At 52.2% G+C, this 20780-nt stretch overlaps 1 protein-coding gene across 1 annotated transcript in view; it reads right to left on the bottom strand.

The window, feature by feature from the left end:
* The window catches only part of mmp17a (matrix metallopeptidase 17a), a 134866-nt gene that overhangs the window by 30132 nt on the left and 83954 nt on the right, over window positions 1-20780 (bottom strand). Inside the window, exons 5-7 of the mRNA XM_086011907.1 lie at window positions 13323-13499; window positions 8616-8715; window positions 6240-6322 (exon numbers count right to left, since the gene is read on the bottom strand). Coding sequence (XP_085868033.1) covers window positions 6240-6322; window positions 8616-8715; window positions 13323-13499 — 360 coding nt within the window. The remainder of the gene's footprint in view (window positions 1-6239; window positions 6323-8615; window positions 8716-13322; window positions 13500-20780) is intronic.

The following is a 20780-nucleotide window of genomic DNA, read 5'->3' as shown; positions in this document are numbered from 1 at the left end:
TTTCCACTCAAACTCATTTACATAATCACACCCGTAAAATCTTCCCTGAGCCAGTGCGTCAGAACGGCATTGTTTAGTTTTTCCCCCTTATATTAAACAATATTCCGTGATGTATTTACGAGGGGTAACCTGGTGCGGTTTGATTAATGCGGCTGAAAATGGTTTATCACCAAAAAATAAGCATTTTAATCCGAGTGTCCATCCGCCACCTGTGAGTAACCTAACGTTAAATAATGAAGAATGACTGTAAAGAACTGTACGGAACCATTTACTGGTTACATTGGGGGACAGTAGTCAGCTTCTCAGTAAATTAAAAAGAAATTTAAAAGCTTTTAAAAGCTGCCAATTGGTGTCTTTGCGTCCAAAAGAAGCAGTTTAATTTTAAGAGCCTCCTCGAAGGCCCGCAAACGGGCGCAATTAGCGGAAGCTCGCCGCGGTGATTAACTCGGTCGGGGGCGTGGCCAGTTTTGTGGGCGGGGCTGGTTTCCCGCGCGATGCGTTTTAAACCAGCGTGAAAGATGGCGGAATCTCGATTTGCGTGGGACGTAACTTGCGCTTGCAGTTCCCCGATCTTTCGCGCTGGTTTGGCCGACTGCGGGCGAGTTGCGCTGAGAAAACCAACCAAGCGAGCGGAAACTCGAGGCCTCGGGGCGCTGCCACTCCTACTCTTCCTGGAGCCTGGAAACATTAGGAGGATTAAAACCTGGAGGAGGAATCCACAATCCGCAGCCTTTTCAAAGGCAAGCTCGCCATCACCAGATCATCTCTCTCTGATTTACCCCATCCCCCCTCCTGCTCAACTTTCAGACTTCACCATTTCACCGAGGATTCACCTGTAAAAGGTGCAACTCGATTCACAGCATCAGGGGCAGCGCACAGAGGAGGCAGCTAGGTGTCAGCTGCGGCTCAGTGGGACGCACTTCAGCCTCTCAGGGCAGAAGGTCGTGGGTTCGAGCCCCGCTCCAGAGATTGAGCCCATAATCCAGGCTGACACTCCCAGTGCAGTATTGAGAGAGTGCTGCACTGTCGGAGGGGCGGTACTGAGGGAGCGCCGTACTGTCGGAGGGGCGGTACTGAGGGAGCACCGCACTGTCGGAGGGGCAGTACTGAGGGAGCGCCGTACTGTCGGAGGGGCGGTACTGAGGGAGCGCTGCACTGTCGGAGGGGCAGTGCTGAGGGAGCACCGCACTGTCGGAGGGGCAGTACTGAGGGAGCACCGCACTGTCGGAGGGTCAGTACTGAGGGAGCGCCGCAGTGTCGGAGGGGCAGTACTGAGGGAGCGCCGCACTGTCGGAGGGGCAGTACTGAGGGAGCGCCGCACTGTCGGAGGGGCGGTACTGAGGGAGCGCCGCACTGTCGGAGGGGCGGTACTGAGGGAGCGCCGCACTGTCGGAGGGGCAGTGCTGAGGGAGCACCGCACTGTCGGAGGGGCAGTGCTGAGGGAGCACCGCACTGTCGGAGGGTCAGTACTGAGGGAGCGCCGCACTGTCTGAGGGGCAGTACTGAGGGAGCGCCGCACTGTCGGAGGGGCGGTACTGAGGAAGCGCCGCACTGTCGGAGGGGCAGTACTGAGGGAGCGCCGCACTGACTGAGGGAGCGCCGCACTGTCAGAGGGGCAGTACTGAGGGAGCGCCGCACTGTCAGAGGGGCAGTACTGAGGGAGCGCCGCACTGTCGGAGGGACAGTACTGAGGGAGCACCGCACTGTCGGAGTGGCAGTACTGAGGGAGCGCTGCACTGTCGGAGGGGCAGTACTGAGGGAACGCAGCACTGTCGGAGGGGCAGTACTGAGGGAGCGCCGCACTGTCAGAGGGGCGGTACTGAGGGAGCGCCGCACTGTCGGAGGGGCAATACTGAGGGAGCGCCGCACTGTCGGAGGGGTAGTACTGAGGGAGCGCCGCACTGTCAGAGGGGCAGTACTGAGGGAGCGCCGCACTGTCGGAGGGGTAGTACTGAGGGAGCGCCGCACTGTCGGAGGGGCAATACTGAGGGAGCGCCGCACTGTCGGAGGGGTAGTACTGAGGGAGCGCGCACTGTCGGAGGGGCAGTACTGAGGGAGAGCCGCACTGTCGGAGGGGCAGTACTGAGGGAGCGCGGCACTGTCAGAGGGTCAGTACTGAGGGAGCGCCGCACTGTCGGAGAGGCAGTACTGAGGGAGCGCCGCACTGTCAGAGGGTCAGTACTGAGGGAGCGCCGCACTGTCAGAGGGTCAGTACTGAGGGAGCGCCGCACTGTCGGAGAGGCAGTACTGAGGGAGCGCCGCACTGTCAGAGGGTCAGTACTGAGGGAGCGCCGCACTGTCGGAGAGGCAGTACTGAGGGAGCGCCGCACTGTCGGAGAGGCAGTACTGAGGGGGCGCCGCACTGTCGGAGAGGCAGTACTGAGGGAGCGCCGCACTGTCGGAGAGGCAGTACTGAGGGAGCGCCGCACTGTCGGAGAGGCAGTACTGAGGGAGCGCTGCACTGTCGGAGAGGCAGTACTGAGGGGGCGCCGCACTGTCGGAGGGTCGTAAATCTGTGGAATTCTCTGCCCCAGAGAGCTGTGGAGGCTGGGTCATTGAATTGGATTAAATCTTTAAGTTGGAGATAGACAGATTTTTGAACAATAAGGGAGTGAAGGGTTATGGGGAGCGGGCAGGGAAATGGAGCCGAGCCCAAGATCAGATAAGCCATGATCTCATTAAATGGTGGAGCAGGCTCGAGGGGCCAAAAGGCCGACTCCTGGTCCTATTTCTTATGTTTTTATGTATGTTCTTATGTAATCCTATGTAATTTAATAGCGGTGTTCAAAATCTTGAAGGGTTTGGATGGAGTAAATAAGGAGAAACTGTTTCCACTGGCAGGAGGGTCAGTAACCAGAGGACACAGATTGAAGGTGATTGACAAAAGAACCAGGGGCGAGATGAGGAAATTGGAGAGAATCTTTCAAAGAGCCGGCACAGGCACGATGGGCCGAATGGCCTCCCTCCCCGCTGTAAGATTCTATAAAAATATAGTTGAGAAAGTAAGTGAGAGGCATGCATTATATTTATCATTTCTTTCTCTAAACGGGGACCAATTTTGTGTCAGTCCCCAGCACAGAAAATCCTCCAGCGATTCAGTTAGAAGCGGATTGGGGCACTGACAGGTCTTGTATTGTTGGGATCTGATTGGTACAATAAGGTTCGTTCCCACCCACAGCCCTGCACAAGTGTTTTTATATAACCACAATCTGAATGCCTCATTGTCAAAGTCCTGCCCGCTGCATCAGCTACCTCCATTGTGCGCATTCAACAAACACTCGCATAAATAGACAGGCAAAACTGGAGACAGCTGTCTGCTTTCAGACCTTGAAAAGGAATTAAATTATACTGGAGGGCTAACAGAACGCAGTGTTGGATGCAGATCTCACCCTGAGTGTTTAGAAAGGTGCCGCAATGTTCAAACTGCAAATTACGTGAGTCAATCTGCTGGTAACAAGCCCGGACATGATGGGATTTCACACGGTGTGAGAGCATCGCACAGTGTAAGACAGAAATAAGTTTCTCCATCGCCATCACTTCCTCCAGCTGTTCCTGAAATGATTCCAAGCCTTTTGCCTCTTCTACTCGACACTGCACGTGTTGATTCGCTCTTTGTGTGACATCAGGGCCGAGATTTGTCTTTTGCACGATTGAACTTGTGTCCCTCATCCTATTGGCAGCATTTAGTTTAGAGTAGAGTTCAAAGTTACCTCTTTTTGATCTGTTGACTTTCCACAACCTCCACAAGATCCTTCTGAGGCCAAGAAGCCCAAGATTTCAAAGTGATTCCTCAGAACTTTTCCCCTCACACATCAGGTCAGTCTTTTCACTGCGGCACCTCCAGGGACTTTGATGTCTCCCTTGTGTCCCTGATCAGAACTGGACACAGTGCTCAGGGTGGGTCTGACCAGAACTGGACACAGTGCTCAAGGTGGGTCTGACCAGAACTGGACACAGTGCTCAAGGTGGGTCTGACTAGAACTGGACACAGTGCTCAAGGTGCGGTCTGACCAGAACTGGACACAGTGCTCAAGGTGCGGTCTGACCAGAACTGGACACAGTGCTCAAGGTGCGGTCTGACCAGAACTGGACACAGTGCTCAAGGTGCGGTCTGACCAGAACTGGACACAGTGCTCAAGGTGCGGTCTGACCAGAACTGGACACAGTGCTCAAGGTGCGGTCTGACCAGAACTGGACACAGTGCTCCAGGTGGGTCTGACCAGAACTGGACACAGTGCTCAAGGTGGGTCTGACCAGAACTGGACACAGTGCTCAAGGTGGGTCTGACCAGAACTGGACACAGTGCTCAAGGTGCGGTCTGACCAGAACTGGACACAGTGCTCAAGGTGCGGTCTGACCAGAACTGGACACAGTGCTCAAGGTGCGGTCTGACCAGAACTGGACACAGTGCTCAAGGTGCGGTCTGACCAGAACTGGACACAGTGCTCAAGGTGCGGTCTGACCAGAACTGGACACAGTGCTCAAGGTGCAGTCTGACCAGAACTGGACACAGTGCTCAAGGTGCGGTCTGACCAGAACTGGACACAGTGCTCAAGGTGCGGTTTGACCAGAACTGGACACAGTGCTCAAGGTGGGTCTGACCAGAACTGGACACAGTGCTCCAGGTGGGTCTGACCAGAACTGGACACAGTGCTCAAGGTGGGTCTGACCAGAACTGGACACAGTGCTCAAGGTGGGTCTGACCAGAACTGGGCACAGTGCTCAAGGTGGGTCTGACCAGAACTGGGCACAGTGCTCAAGGTGGGTCTGACCAGAACTGGACACAGTGCTCAAGGTGGGTCTGACCAGAACTGGACACAGTGCTCAAGGGGGAGTCTGACCAGAACTGGACACAGTGCTCAAGGTGGGTCTGACCAGAACTGGACACAGTGCTCCAGGTGGGTCTGACCAGAACTGGGCACAGTGCTCAAGGTGGGTCTGACCAGAACTGGGCACAGTGCTCAAGGTGGGTCTGACCAGAACTGGGCACAGTGCTCAAGGTGGGTCTGACCAGAACTGGACACAGTGCTCAAGGTGGGTCTGACCAGAACTGGACTCAGTGCTCAAGGTGGGTCTGACCAGAACTGGGCACAGTGCTCAAGGTGGGTCTGACCAGAACTGGGCACAGTGCTCAAGGTGGGTCTGACCAGAACTGGACACAGTGCTCAAGGTGGGTCTGACCAGAACTGGACACAGTGCTCAAGGTGGGTCTGACCAGAACTGGACACAGTGCTCAGGGTGGGTCTGACCAGAACTGGACACAGTGCTCAAGGTGGGTCTGACCAGAACTGGACACAATGCTCAAGGTGGGTCTGACCAGAACTGGGCACAGTGCTCAAGGTGGGTCTGACCAGAACTGGACACAGTGCTCAAGGTGGGTCTGACCAGAACTGGACACAGTGCTCAAGGTGGGTCTGACCAGAACTGGACACAGTGCTCAAGATGGGTCTGACCAGAACTGGGCACAGTGCTCAAGGTGGGTCTGACCAGAACTGGGCACAGTGCTCAGGGTGGAACTGACTGTGAGCAGTTCTGGCCCGCATCTTAGGAAGGATATATTGGCCTTGGAGGGAGTGCAGCGTAGGTTTACCAGAATGATACCCAGACTCCAAGGGTTAAATTACAAGGAGAGATTACACAAACTAGGATTGTAGTTCCTGGAAGTTAGAAGGTTAAGGGGTGATTGGATTGAAGTTTTCAGGATATTATGCAGAGCAAATAGGGTAGAGAGAAACTATTTCTGCTGGTTGGGGAGTCTCGGACTAGGGGACATAGTCTAAAAATTAGAGCCAGACCTTTCAGGAGTGAAATTAGGAAACACTCCTACACACAAAGGGCGGTAGAAGTTTGGAACTCTCATCCACAAAAGGCAATTGATGCAAGATCAATTGTTAATTTTAAATCTGAGATTGATAACTTTTTGTTAACCAAAGGTATTAAGGGATATGGGCCAAAGGTGGGTATTTGGAGTTTGATTGCAGATCAACCATGATCTCATTGAATGGCGGAACAGGCGCGAGGGGCTGAATGGCCTATCCCTGTGTTCCTCTGTTCGTATGACCAGAACTGGACAGGGGAGATATTCATCAGCATCCAAAGGCCGCTATAGCCAAGAGGTGTTGGTGCCAGTACTCAGAGCGTGAGGCAAGACGTGGGTGAGAATACCAGTATTGGGCTGCTGTAATTGCTCATACCATATCACAGCAAGAGGGATATAAATACTGAATTACAATCTCTACCTTTGAAGAAGAAAGCTTCTCCTCTGATCTGAGCCACAGCATCAAAGTTGGTATTGCATCTGTCAGGAACATCCGTCCTCGGCCTGCAAGAGGGAAAAAAAAATCGGATCAGAAATATCTTTCTTTTATGCACATACACCAACCTGTTTGCCGCGAGGTACAAACAGATTAGCTGACACTTTGCTATCTCTGATTCTGATCCGATGGAGTTGGCCCATCTGGCACACAGCAGCTTGGGACTGACTAAGTGAAGGGACAGAAAGTCCCTGAGGGAGAAACTCTCTATTCAGCCACGTCAAACCTCGGTGTCCCAGCTGTGACGATACTGTCCAAACATGTGACTGCATAAGGAAGGGTGTTGAGCTTCTCGAGGCGAAGGATGTGAGTGACTGGGGAATGGAATGCCATTCCAGCGATGCCCACATCCCGAGATTTCATTTAAAAAAAGGAAAATCAACAACAACTTGTATTTATATGGTGCCTTTAACACAGTAAAAGGTCCCAAGGCGCTTCACAGGAGCGATTATCAAACAAATTTGACACCGAGCCACATAAGGAGATACAGGAAACTTTGTTATATCCGGCACTGACGGGACCGAGCTGTTGCCGATCTATCAAAACTGCCGGACATACCAGTGTTAATGTTGAAGCATGCGGAGGTTTTCATCTCCGTATCTGACAACAAACACTGTTGCTTAGCAACAGCTTCAAACAGTCGGCCCATACCTTGGAAGCGTCTCTGTAGCTTAGCAACAGCTTCAGAGAGACTTTCCAGAGCCTGACTGTTGGAAAAAAAAGCCACGAGAAGAAAAAAAAACTAACAAAACGGCTCCTGATTTCTGCCGGTAGATCGAGGTTTCCGGACATACAACCTCTGGATAAACCAAAGTCTCCTGTATTAGGACAGGTGACCAAAAGCTTGGTCAAAGAGGTAGGTTTTAAGGAGCATCTTAAAGGAGGAAAGAAGCGGAGAGGCGGAGAGGTTTAGGGAGGGAATTCCAGAGCTTATGGCCATGGCAGCTGAAGGCACAGTCCCTCTAAAGTTGAAAGATGTTGGTTTCAGTTTTCTCCTGAGTTGATGAGGGCAATGCGGTTGACGTGGTGTACATGGATTTCCAAAAGGCGTTTGATAAAGTGTCACATAATAGGCTTGCCAGCAAAGTTGAAACCCATGGAATAAAAGGGACAGTGGCAGCATGGATACAAACTTGGCTAAGTGACAGGAAACAGAGAGTAGTGGTGAACGGTTGTTTTCGGACTGGAGGAAGGTATACCGTGGTGTTCCCCAGGGGTTGGTTCTAGGACCACTGCTTTTCTTGATATATATTAATGACTTGGCTGTGGGTGTACAGGGCACAATTTCAAAATCTGCTGATGACACTAAACTTGGAAGTATAGTGAACAGTGAGGGGGAGAGTGGTAGACTTCAGGAAGACATAGACAGGCTGGTGAAATGGGCGGACACGTGGCAGATGAAATTTATCGCTGAAAAGTGCGAAGTGATACATTTAGGTAGGAAGAATGAGGAGAGGCAATATAAACTAAAGGGTACAATTCTAAAGTGGGTGCACGAACAGAGACACCTGGGGGTATGTGTGCACAAATCATTGAAGGTGGCAGGGCAGGTTGAGAAATTGGTTAAAAAAGCTCACGGGATCCTGGGCTTCATAAATAGAGGCACAGAGTACAAAGGCAAGGAAATTATGATAAACCCTGTATAAAACACTGGTTCGGTCTCAACTGGAGTATTGTGGACAATTCTGGGCACCGCACTTTAGGAAGGATGTGAAGACCTTGGAGAGGATGCAGAAAAGATTTACGAGAATGATTCCAGGGATGAGGGACTTCAGTTATGTGGATAGACTGGAGAAGCTGGGGTTGTTCTCCTTGGAGCAGAGAAGATTGAGAGGAGATTTGATAGAGGTGTTCAAAATCATGAGGGTCTGGACAGAGTAGATAGAGAGAAACTGTTCCCATTGGCGGAAGGGTCGAGAACCAGAGGACACAGATTTAAGGTGATTGGCAGAAGAACCAAAGGTGACATGAGGAAAAACATTTTTACGCAGCGAGTGGTTAGGATCTGGAATGCACTGCCTGAGAGGGTGGTGGAGGCAGATTCAATCACGGCTTTCAAAAGGGAATTGGATAAGTACCTGAGGGGAAACAATTTGCAGGGCTACGGGGAAAGGGCGGGGGAGTGGGACTAGCTGAAGTGCTCTTGCAGAGAGCCGGCACGGGCTCGACGGGCCGAATGGCTACCTTCTGTGCTGTAACCATTCTATGATTCTATGATTTTTCCCTCAATTGGCTACAAGGTGGGGGGGAAAAAACGATTGTGTAAACCGCCACTGCCACGGTTAAACAACCGGTACTCACTGAGCAGCTGGCCGTTTCCCCGGAGGTTCTGGGAGCACGGGAAGGTCCGATGAATTTTCCACTTTGGTCTGGCTGGTGGGTAACAGTAGCTCTTTGACACCTAGACGTGGAAAGAGTGAAATAAAACACACACGCACTAAAACCGAAATAAATTAAAAAAACAAATCGAGTTTGAAAGTGCGGTCACGTAACGTCTCCTCTGAAAAGTTTAAATTTCATCCCCTTGGCACCCCTGGCTAACGCGAGTGGTTTAGAACAATCCAGAGCTCCAGAAGACTATGGCTGTAATCTTTCGGTCCCACTGTAAAGGCGGTTGTTGCTTTCTCATTTGGATCTGAGCAATCTTCTCCATTGTACTCGTGTATTAAATCAACAAGTGACATTTCTAATTAGCAACATCCTTTCCAGCTCAGTGACTATCCCATTTACTCTTTTATACTCAGGGACTTTACGACAGGTTTCAGTCTCAGCCTGTAGTCTGTCAAGCACACATCAGAGAGCAACAGTGAGGAAGATGTGATGAGAGTCAACTAAACTACCTTGAAATAATTTTACGCATTCCTTTTGCCATCCTTTGGAAAATACTTTAACCCTTGGTCAGCCTTGCCTTTGTGAACCGTTCCTCTAATTCGATTGTGTTTGAGCCAGCCATCGGTCAGAAGGTTGTGGGTTCGAGTCCCACTCCAGGGACTTGAGCACAAAACCAAGGCTGACACTCCAGCGCAGTGCCGAGGGAGTGCTGCACTGTCGGAGGGGCAGTACTGAGGGAGCGCTGCACCGTCGGAGGGGCAGTACTGAGGGAGCGCTGCACCGTCGGAGGGGCAGTACTGAGGGAGCACTGCACTGTCGGAGAGGCAGTACTGAGGGAGCGCTGCACTGTCGGAGGGGCAGTACTGAGGGAGCGCTGCACTGTCGGAGGGGCAGTACTGAGGGAGCGCTGCACTGTCAGAGGGGCAGTACTGAGGGAGCGCCGCACTGTCGGAGAGGCAGTACTGAGGGAGCGCTGCACTGTCGGAGGGGCAGTACTGAGGGAGCGCCGCACTGTCGGAGGGGCAGTACTGAGGGAGCACTGCACTGTCGGAGGGGCAGTACTGAGGGAGCACTGCACTGTCGGAGGGGCAGTACTGAGGGAGCGCTGCATTGTCAGAGGGGCAGTACTGAGGGAGCACTGCACTGTCGGAGGGGCAGTACTGAGGGAGCGCTGCACTGTCGGAGGGGCAGTACTGAGGGAGCACTGCACTGTCGGAGGGGCAGTACTGAGGGAGCGCCGCACTGTCGGAGGGGCAGTACTGAGGGAGCGCTGCATTGTCAGAGGGGCAGTACTGAGGGAGCACTGCACTGTCGGAGGGGCAGTACTGAGGGAGCGCTGCACTGTCGGAGGGGCAGTACTGAGGGAGCACTGCACTGTCGGAGAGGCAGTACTGAGGGAGTGCTGCACTGTCGGAGGGGCAGTACTGAGGGAGCGCCGCACTGTCGGAGGGGCAGTACTGAGGGAGCGCTGCACTGTCAGAGGGGCAGTACTGAGGGAGCACTGCACTGTCGGAGGGGCAGTACTGAGGGAGCGCTGCATTGTCAGAGGGGCAGTACTGAGGGAGCACTGCACTGTCGGAGGGGCAGTACTGAGGGAGCGCTGCACTGTCGGAGGGGCAGTACTGAGGGAGCGCTGCACTGTCGGATGTGCCGTCTTTCAGATGAGACGTTAAACCGAGGCCCCGTCTGCTCTCTCGGGTGGACGTACAAAATCCCACGGCCACTATTTCGAAGAAGAGCAGGGGAGTTCTCTCCGGTGTCCGGGGCCAATATTTATCCCTCAACCAACATCAACAAATCAGATGAATTGGCCACATCTCAGTTGCTGTTGGTGGGAGCTTGCTGTGTAAAATCTGGCTGCTGTATTTGCCTACATAACAAACAGTGCCCACGTTTCAGAAAAATAAATTTATTGGATGTGAAATGATTTGGGGCAGCCTGAGGACTTAAGGTCGAAATTGGTACGTATTGCGCCCATTCTCTTGTATTTACAGAGCACCTTACATACCTCAGGACATCTGAAAGCACTTTACAGCCGATAAGTGACACATGAAGTGCAGTCACTTCTGTCAGCAATTGCAGCAGCCAGTTTGCGCACAGCAAGGTCCCACAGACAGCAAGTGAGATAAATGACCAGCTATTCTATTTCTGATGGTGTTGGCTGAGAGAGAGGAGTGTTGGCATCAGCCACAACACTGGGAGAACTCCCCTGCTCCTCGAAATAGTGGTGGTGGGATCTTTTACGTCCACCCGAGAGAGCTGACGGGGCCTCAGTTTAACACCTCATCCGAAAGACGGCACCTCCGACAGTGCAGCACTCCCTCAGCACTGCACTGGAATACACAATGAATGGTAGGACCCTAGGAAGGACAGAGGATCAGAGGGACCTTGGTGTGCATGTACATAGCTCCCTGACGGCAGCAGGACAGGTAGATAAGGTGGTTAAAAAGGCATATGGGATACTCGCCTTCATTAGCCGAGGCATTGAATATAAGAGCAGGGAGTTTATGATGGAGCTGTACAAAACACTAGTTAGGCCACAGCTGGAATACTGTGTGCAGTTCTGGTCGCCACACTATAGGAAGGATGTGATTGCTTTGGAGAGGGTGCAGAGGAGATTCACCAGGATGTTACCTGGGCTGGAGCGCTTCAGCTATGAAGAGAGATTGGACAGGCTGGAGTTGTTTTCCTTAGAGCAGAGAAGGCTGAGGGGGGACCTGATTGAGGTGTACAAAATTATGAAGGGCATAGATAGGGTAGATAGAAAGGAACTTTTCCCCTTAGTAGAGGGATCAATAACCAGGGGGCATAGTTTCAAGGTAAGGGGCAGGAGGTTTAGAGGGGATTTGAGGAAAAGCTTTTTCACCCAGAGGGTGGTTGGAATCTGGAACTCACTACCTGAAAGGGTGGTAGAGGTAGGAACCCTCACAACATTCAAGAAGCATTTAGATGAGCACTTGAAATGTCATAGCATACAAGGCTACGGACCAAGTGCTGGAAAATGGGATTAGAATAGACAGGGCTTGATGGCCGGCGCGGAAACGATGGGCCGAAGGGCCTCTTTCTGTGCTGTATAACTCTATGACTCTATGAGTGTCAACCTTGATTCTGTGCTCAAGTCTCTGGAGTGGTTTGAACTTGGGATAATTTGTTACTCAACAGTTAGGGGCCGCTTTCAACCCGCCATCCACCACCACCCCCTCCCGCCAATCGCCTTCAGGAATGCTGCCGGGCGGGGGGGCGGTGGTGATCAAATTTAAATGTCAGCGTCGCGTCCCCATGATGTTGCCAGTACATGCACCAACTTAGCGGTCTCCAGTGTGACTGTCAGTGGAAACCAAACCACTGGAGACCCAGGTAAGTCCCTTATAGATTGTTTTTTAAAAATAGGTTTCTCGTGGGGCAGGGGGAGCAGAATAACTCAGGCCTCCCATGCCTCAGGCCTCACCCTCTCCCCCCATCACGGCCTTGCTAACTCCCCCCCCCCCCCCACAGCGCCCCCCCCTCCCTGCTTACCTTTGCTGGGGACTGTGGGTCCCTAGGGGCCTGAGCAATCTCACCAATTTTAACTCCCTCCCCCACCCCAGCATGACATCATTCCCACCGGCTTTTGACAGGAATCAGTGTTGTAGAAAATGAGTTAAAATCTCCCCAGCCTCGCACTTAGACGGGGGTTGGGGGCAGGGGGGGCGGGGTGGCGGGAGGGGATTGCGCTTGTTTGATTTTCACTCACCACCCCCCCCCCACCCGAGTTAAAATCGGCCCTTTAGTCTTCAATAAAAGGTTGTTTGCAGCAAGTGTTGATCACGGGGACCAGAGCTGTGATCTGTGAGGTGTGCAGATACCTTGATCCAGACAGATCAATGCGCGGCCAATCCCTGTCACATTTCCTCTTCGCTCAAAACAATAACAATAAAAAGAGGTTTAAATTTAAGCTTTTAATATCCGGGGCGGTCACAAGTAATATATTCGTGTTAGACAGATGTGAAGGTTGTTCCTCCTGACCAACAATACAGCTGGAAGTCGAATATATTCTTCCAGACACTTTGATTTTTATGAAGTTCTCACAATGATTGATTGGCCCAGAGAATTCATAAATCCTTTAGCTTAAGTACTCAGCTGGTGGACAAGCTCGAGCACATCAACTTCAGGCTGTTCGTGAAATAAATGGCAACAGGGACAGGAAGAGAATGGCGTTGAGGACATTTTTAGCTGGAATTATATATTGCTTTTTTATTGAGGAAGCTTTCTTGAAGTCTGCGCGTGAGCAGTGTAACTGAAACTAGGAACCAAGGGACGGCTGAATGAAGAAAGACCCAGGTCCGTCTCGTTCACCTTCTCCCATCCTGGGAGTCACAGGACACAATGATATTGGGGTTGTTGACCAATCACAGCCATCAATCTCTATCAATGAGTCTACAACAGACCCAGACATGAGGCGAGGAAAACCCCCAGCGGTGGAGAGCTTTGGAAACCAGAGGTCCACAGTCACCTGTTCCTCCCGAGCTCGCTGCACTCCCCACTCGTCATGTCTCAAATTACTCACATACTGGATCCCAAAATATTATTTCTGAAAGAAATCCATCGAATTTGCATTTCAATGAATCAACACTAACCGCTCCCACCGTCTCCCGAGAGAATAAATGGAAGAAAAAAGCAAAAGGATATTGTCCTAACCGTATATCTGCCAGATTCTCAGTCGATCATCATAAGGCAGGTGATACTGGAGAGGATCACCCACAGGGCCCTGGTAGTAAGGTCTCATTATGGATTCATTGGCTGAGGAATGGGACAGTCCAATGGCATGCCCAAATTCATGGACCGCAACAGCAAACAGGTCCATCTCCCGAGGATCTGCAAGAAAAAAAGACACCTTCTGAAACCGGCTCATACATCACCAGTCATCATTTTACTTGACATCCTTGTTTTCAAATCCCTCCATGGCCTCGCTCCTCCTTATCTCTGTAACCTCCTCCAGTTCTACAACCCTCCGAGATCTCTGCACTCCTCCAATTCTGGCCTCTTGCAGATTCCCTGATTTTAATCACTCCACCATTGGCGGCCGTGCCTTCAGCCGCCTGGACCCCGAGCTCTGGAATTCCCTCCCTAAACCTCTCCGCCTCTCTCTCCTCCTTTAAGAGGCTCCTTAAAACCGACCTCTGACCAAGCTTTTGGTCACCTGTCCTAATATCTCCTCATGTGGCTCGGTGTCAAATTTTTTGTTCGATAATCGCTCCTGTGAAGCACCTTGGGACGTTTTACTGCGTTAAAGGTGCTATATAAATACAAGTTGTTGTTGTTACTACAAAGATTCCAAAATGTTCTACAGCCTCCTCTCAAACAAAGATTTCAATACGGTTTGCAAGAACGCTGCTCGAGATGATGGGATCAGCGAGTCTACCACCTCATTACTAACAATGATATGGGGACAGTCGTGTCGTGGTTATCTTATAGGACTGCTCATTCCTGGCACACAAGGAAAACCTTAAACAAAAGAAGACTTGCATTTCTATAGCACCCGTGGAAACTTTTACGCCCACCTGAAAGAGCAGATGAGGTCTTGGTTTAACATTTCATCTGAAAGTCGGCACCTCCGACAGTGCAGCACTCCCTCAGCACTGCACTGGCAGTGTCAGCCTAGAATTTGTGCTGAAGTCTCTGGAGTGGGACTTGAACCCACGACCTTCTGACTCAGGGGCGAGAGTGCAACCCACTGAGCCACAGTCGACACTATCATCATCTCGGCCCTCCTCTAGATTGGCTGCTCCTTGGCGTCTGGAGTTCCTGGCGAGGCCAGACCGGGCGGCAAATGCGTGACTCAGAGTTAAAATGGCGTTGGGGTCTGAACGAGATCGTCAGACCGTGACCTCGGCATTTTAATGAGCCTCTCGGCTGCCTGAGATGAAGGAACATAGGAACAGGAGGAGGCCATTCAGCCCCTCGGGCCTGTTCCACCCTTCAATCAGATCATGGCTGATCTGTATCTTAACTCCATCAATCCACGTTGGCTCCATATCCTTTTATACCCTTGTCTAGCAAAAATCTATTGATCTCAGATTTAAAATTATTAATTGAGCTTGCTGGGAGAGAGTTCCACACTTCTACCACCCTTTGTGAGAATAATGAAGTGTTTCCTAACTTCTCTCCTGAATGACCTGGCTCTGATTTTAAGGTTATGTCCCCTTGTCCCAGACTCCCCCACCAGCAGAAATAGTTTCTCTCTCTCGACCCCATCGATTCCTTTCAAAATCCTAAAAACGTCAATCAAATCACCCCTTAACCTTCTATATTCCAGGGAATTCAAGCCAAGTTTCTGTAACCTCTCCCCAGAATCTAACCCTTGGAGCCCTGGTAACATTCTGGTGAATCTGCGCTGCACTCCTTCCAAGGCCAATAAATCCTTCCTAAGGTGCGGTGCCCAGAACTGTACCCAGTGCTCCAGGTGTGGTCTAACCAGGGCTTTGTATCGCTGCAGCAAAACCTCCTCCTCTTTATATTCTAGCCCTCCAGTTATAAAGACTAACATTCAATTAGCCTTTTCGATTACTTTGAAGAGCCTCGCGCGCCTCCCGAAACCCGGGAGTAAAGATGGCGACAGGCTTGAGTGCGGCATCAACCCTCAGGGCAGGACGCTGCTCCCATCCCATCTTAACGTCCCGCCCCCCCCCCGCGTGCCCCAGTCGCATCGGGCGCTGGTGGTTAAAATCAGCCCCCTCACATGCAAACAGATAAACAAGGCGAAGCTATAACTGAACAGTAAATCACATTGCCAGTAGTGTGGCAATAGGTCCCTGCTGAACATCTACCTTAGTTTGGTATGTTTAAATGGCTCCTTTAGCCCGGGGCGGTTGCAGTCGGATTTTATGTGTATTTAATGCTTTTTCTCATCTTCCTAGCAATGCCTTCTAACAAGAGAGACAGCAGCATCTGTGCAGATTTCCTCAGAGATGCAGGTAAAGGTCCCTTGCACTGAGCTTATGCAGTGAAAGCAACAATATATTTCTGGCAATTTGAACATTTCATGTGTGAAAGGTTAGATATGAAGAACTGCTCGAATACATGGGCTACATCAACCGTTCCTCCTGACAAAAGAATCGGGAGGAGATGAGGAGAATTTTTTGTTTTACGCAGTGATCTGGAAGGGCGGTGGAAGCAGATTCAATAGTAACTTTCAAAAGGGGAATTGGAGAAATAAAAAGAAAGACTTGCATTTCTATAGCGCCTTTCACGACCACCGGACGTCTCAAAGCGCTTTACAGCCAATAAGGTATTTTTGAAGTGTAGTCACTGTTGTAATGTAGGAAACACAGCAGCCAATTTGCGCACAGCAAGCTCCCACAAACAGCAATGTGACAATGACCAGATAATCTGATTTGTTATGTTGGTTGAGGGATAAATATTGGCCCCAGGACAATTGAAAAGGAAAAATTCCCAGGGCTATGGGGAAAGAGCGAGGGGAGTGGGACTAATTGGAGAGCACTACCAAAGAGCTGGCACAGGCACGATGGGCCGAATGGCCTCCTTCCGTGCTTCAAGATTCTATATGCATGGGGACAGACAGTTTCCACGATACAGTCCCTGTTCTGCAATGTGACAGTTGTGGCGAGAAGAGCATCAAATAGGAGTTGGCCATTTCAAGGCAATGATCGCTCTGTATTCAGACGCTGCCGATAATCCCCCTGAGGCTGACAGGATCTGAACCCCTTGATTAGATTATAGTCTAGACATTGCTCCAGGTGCCTGCTATCGATGGCACTTTGATAACTAGCAGTTGATGTAGCTCCTGTGTATTCAACCTTTCGCACATGAAATGGTTCAACTTGCCAATATTAAAAATATTGATAAAAAGGCGGTGGTGTATTGTAGTGGTTATAGAATCAGAATCATACAGCACAGGAGGAGGCTATTCGGCCCATCGTGCCTGTTCCGGCTATTTGAAAGATTCTCTCCAGTTAGTCTCACTCCCTCCTGCTCTTTCCCCATAGCTCGGCAATATTTTTCCCCTCCAAGTTTTTATCCCATTCCCTTTTGAAAGTTACTATTGAATCTGCTTCCACCGCCCTTTCAGGCAGCGCGTTCCAGATCACAACAACTCGCTGCATAAAAAAATCTCTCCTCATCTCCCCTCTGGTTCTTTTGCCAATTATCACCTGCAATCTGTGTCCTCTGGTTACCGACCCTCCTGCCACTGGAAACAGTTTCTCCTTATTTACTCATGATTTTGAACACCTCTATCAAATCTCCGCTTAACCTTCTCTGCTCTAAGCAGAACAACCCCAGCTTCTCCAGTCCCTCCACAGAACTGAAGTCCCTCATCCCTGGGACCATTCTAGTAAATCTCCTCTGCACCCTCTCCAAGGCCTTGGCATCCTTCCTAAAGTGCGGTGCCCAGAACTGGACACAATACTCCAGCTGAGGCCCAGCCAGTGATTTATGTTACTGGACCAGTAATCCAGAGGCCTGACTAACAATCCCACCACAGCAGCATGAGAATCTGAATTCAGTCAAAAAAAAAATCTGGTGTCACTGATACTGATGTGTGCTGGGGGCTACAACCCACGGATACTGGCTTGACTCTGGATGCTCAGCCACGTTGTCATTGCTTGTGTGTGAATGCCAGCAGGTTCCTCATCACCTGGGGAAGGGGAACAGGTTATCGGCAAACCTGAAGCTGTTGCACAAATTTCATCAGGAGTTACTGGACCATGATGGGGAGTAGGGATTGACGTAAGAAAACTACTAGGCACTTGGTCTAAGCGTTAAACAAAGCTTTAATCAACTATTTTAGTTGTGTCCTTCACTAGTTCCTGTTAAGAATGTCCTGCGCAAGCTGGGCCCGTGCCCGAGTATTTATACTCTCCCTGGACAGCGCCACCCGCAGGCCGCTCAGTATTATTTCATAAGTCTTTCTTTCATGAATGACTGATTCATGTCAGGGATCAGGGCTCATTCTGTCCTCGCCAACCCGGAGAATTGGCATCCCTACTGCCACCCGAGCTACGATCGACCAGCTCCGTACCTAGTACTGCACTGAGGTCTTCCAACTCTGTACATCCAGCCAGAGTCGTGCATGTACTAAGAACCAACAGAAGTCTCCGCCATGCAACCCAGGCACTTTCGTACCATGGTCTCAAGTTCAAGAGGAACTAGATTGAGCCAACCAATTAGAAGAGAGATACAGAGATAGCAACAGAGACAACGGCAAACAATACGTTCATCCCATCCAATGAAGTTGGATTTGAAACCAGGTTTGGGAAGTGAATGGATTTAAAGAAAGAAAGACTTGCATTTCTATAGCGCCTTTCACAACCTCAGGATGTCCCAAAGCGCTTTACAGCCAATGAAGTACTTTTTGAAGTGTAGTCACTGTTGTAATGTGGGAAATGCAGCAGCCAATTTGTGCACAGCAAGCACCCACAAACAGCAATGTGATAATGACCAAATAATCTGTTTTAGTGATGCTGGGTGAGGGATAAATATTGGCCCAGGACACCAGGGAGAACTCCCCTGCTCTTCTTCGAAATAGTGCCCGCGGGATCTTTTACAGACGGGGCCTCGGTTTAATGTCTCATCAGAAAGGTGGCACCTCCAACAGTGCAGCGTTCCCTCAGTACTGCCCCTCCGACAGTGCAGCACTCCCTCAGTACTGCCCCTCCGACAGTGCAGCGCTCCCTCAGTACTGCCCCGCCGACAGTGCAGCGCTCCCTCAGTACTGACTCTCCGACAGTGCAGCGCTCCCTCAGTACTGCCCCCCCGACAGTGCAGCACTCCCTCAGTACTTACTCTCCGACAGTGCAGCGCTCCCTCAGTACTGCCCCCCCGACAGTGCAGCGCTCCCTCAGTACTGCCCCTCCGACAGTGCAGCGCTCCCTCAGTACTGCCCCCCCGACAGTGCAGCACTCCCTCAGTACTGACTCTCCGACAGTGCAGCGCTCCCTCAGTACTGCCCCCCCGACAGTGCAGCACTCCCTCAGTACTGACTCTCCGACAGTGCAGCGCTCCCTCAGTACTGCCCCCCCGACAGTGCAGCACTCCCTCAGTACTGACTCTCCGACAGTGCAGCGCTCCCTCAGTACTGCCCCCCCGACAGTGCAGCACTCCCTCAGTACTGACTCTCCGACAGTGCAGCGCTCCCTCAGTACTGACTCTCCGACAGTGCAGCGCTCCCTCAGTACTGACTCTCCGACAGTGCAGCGCTCCCTCAGTACTGCCCCCCCGACAGTGCAGCACTCCCTCAGTACTGACTCTCCGACAGTGCAGCACTCCCTCAGTACTGACTCTCCGACAGTGCAGCACTCCCTCAGTACTGCCCCCCCGACAGTGCAGCACTCCCTCAGTACTGACTCTCCGACAGTGCAGCACTCCCTCAGTACTGTCCCTCCGACAGTGCAGCGCTCCCTCAGTACTGCCCCGCCGACAGTGCAGCGCTCCCTCAGTACTGACTCTCCGACAGTGCAGCGCTCCCTCAGTACTGCCCCCCCGACAGTGCAGCACTCCCTCAGTACTTACTCTCCGACAGTGCAGCGCTCCCTCAGTACTGCCCCCCCGACAGTGCAGCGCTCCCTCAGTACTGCCCCTCCGACAGTGCAGCGCTCCCTCAGTACTGCCCCCCCGACAGTGCAGCACTCCCTCAGTACTGACTCTCCGACAGTGCAGCGCTCCCTCAGTACTGCCCCCCCGACAGTGCAGCACTCCCTCAGTACTGACTCTCCGACAGTGCAGCGCTCCCTCAGTACTGCCCCCCCGACAGTGCAGCACTCCCTCAGTACTGACTCTCCGACAGTGCAGCGCTCCCTCAGTACTGCCCCCCCGACAGTGCAGCACTCCCTCAGTACTGACTCTCCGACAGTGCAGCGCTCCCTCAGTACTGACTCTCCGACAGTGCAGCGCTCCCTCAGTACTGACTCTCCGACAGTGCAGCGCTCCCTCAGTACTGCCCCCCCGACAGTGCAGCACTCCCTCAGTACTGACTCTCCGACAGTGCAGCACTCCCTCAGTACTGACTCTCCGACAGTGCAGCACTCCCTCAGTACTGCCCCCCCGACAGTGCAGCACTCCCTCAGTACTGACTCTCCGACAGTGCAGCACTCCCTCAGTACTGCCCCTCCGACAGTGCAGCACTCCCTCAGTACTGACTCTCCGACAGTGCAGCACTCCCTCAGTACTGTCCCTCCGACAGTGCAGCGCTCCCTCAGTACTGCCCCTCCGACAGTGCAGCACTCCCTCAGTACTGCCCCTCCGACAGTGCAGCGCTCCCTCAGTACTGCCCCTCTGACAGTGCAGCACTCCCTCAGTACTGACTCTCCGACAGTGCAGCACTCCCTCAGTACTGCCCCTCCGACAGTGAGGTGCTCCCTCAGTACTGACTCTCCGACAGTGCAGCGCTCCCTCAGTACTGCCCCCCCGACAGTGCAGCACTCCCTCAGTACTGACTCTCCGACAGTGCAGCTCTCCCTCAGTACTGACTCTCCGACAGTGCAGCACTCCCTCGGTACTGACTCTCCGACAGTGCAGCACTCCCTCAGTACTGCCCCCCCGACAGTGCAGCACTCCCTCAGTACTGACCCTCCGACAGTGCAGCTCTCCCTCAGTACTGACTCTCCGACAGTGCAGCACTCCCTCAGTACTGCCCCCCCGACAGTGCAGCACTCCCTCAGTACTGACTCTCCGACAGTGCAGCTCTCCCTCAGTACTGCCCCCCCGACAGTGCAGCACTCCCTCAGTACTGACTCTCCGACAGTGCAGCTCTCCCTCAGTACTGCCCCCCCGACAGTGCAGCACTCCCTCAGTACTGACTCTCCGACAGTGCAGCACTCCCTCAGTACTGCCCCCCCGACAGTGCAGCACTCCCTCAGTACTGACTCTCCGACAGTGCAGCTCTCCCTCAGTACTGACTCTCCGACAGTGCAGCACTCCCTCAGTACTGACTCTCCGACAGTGCAGCACTCCCTCAGTACTGCCCCCCCGACAGTGCAGCACTCCCTCAGTACTGCCCCCCCGACAGTGCAGCACTCCCTCAGTACTGACTCTCCGACAGTGCAGCACTCCCTCAGTACTGACTCTCCGACAGTGCAGCACTCCCTCAGTACTGACTCTCCGACAGTGCAGCACTCCCTCAGTACTGACTCTCCGACA

This window comes from Somniosus microcephalus, chromosome 19 (genome assembly GCF_052327205.1).
Source record: "Somniosus microcephalus isolate GS21.2 chromosome 19, FLI_Smic_1.0, whole genome shotgun sequence".
In the NCBI taxonomy this organism is placed as follows: Eukaryota; Metazoa; Chordata; class Chondrichthyes; order Squaliformes; family Somniosidae; genus Somniosus; species Somniosus microcephalus.
Note: the sequence above shows the minus strand (reverse complement) of the source record. Positions and strands in the feature narration are given on the sequence as shown.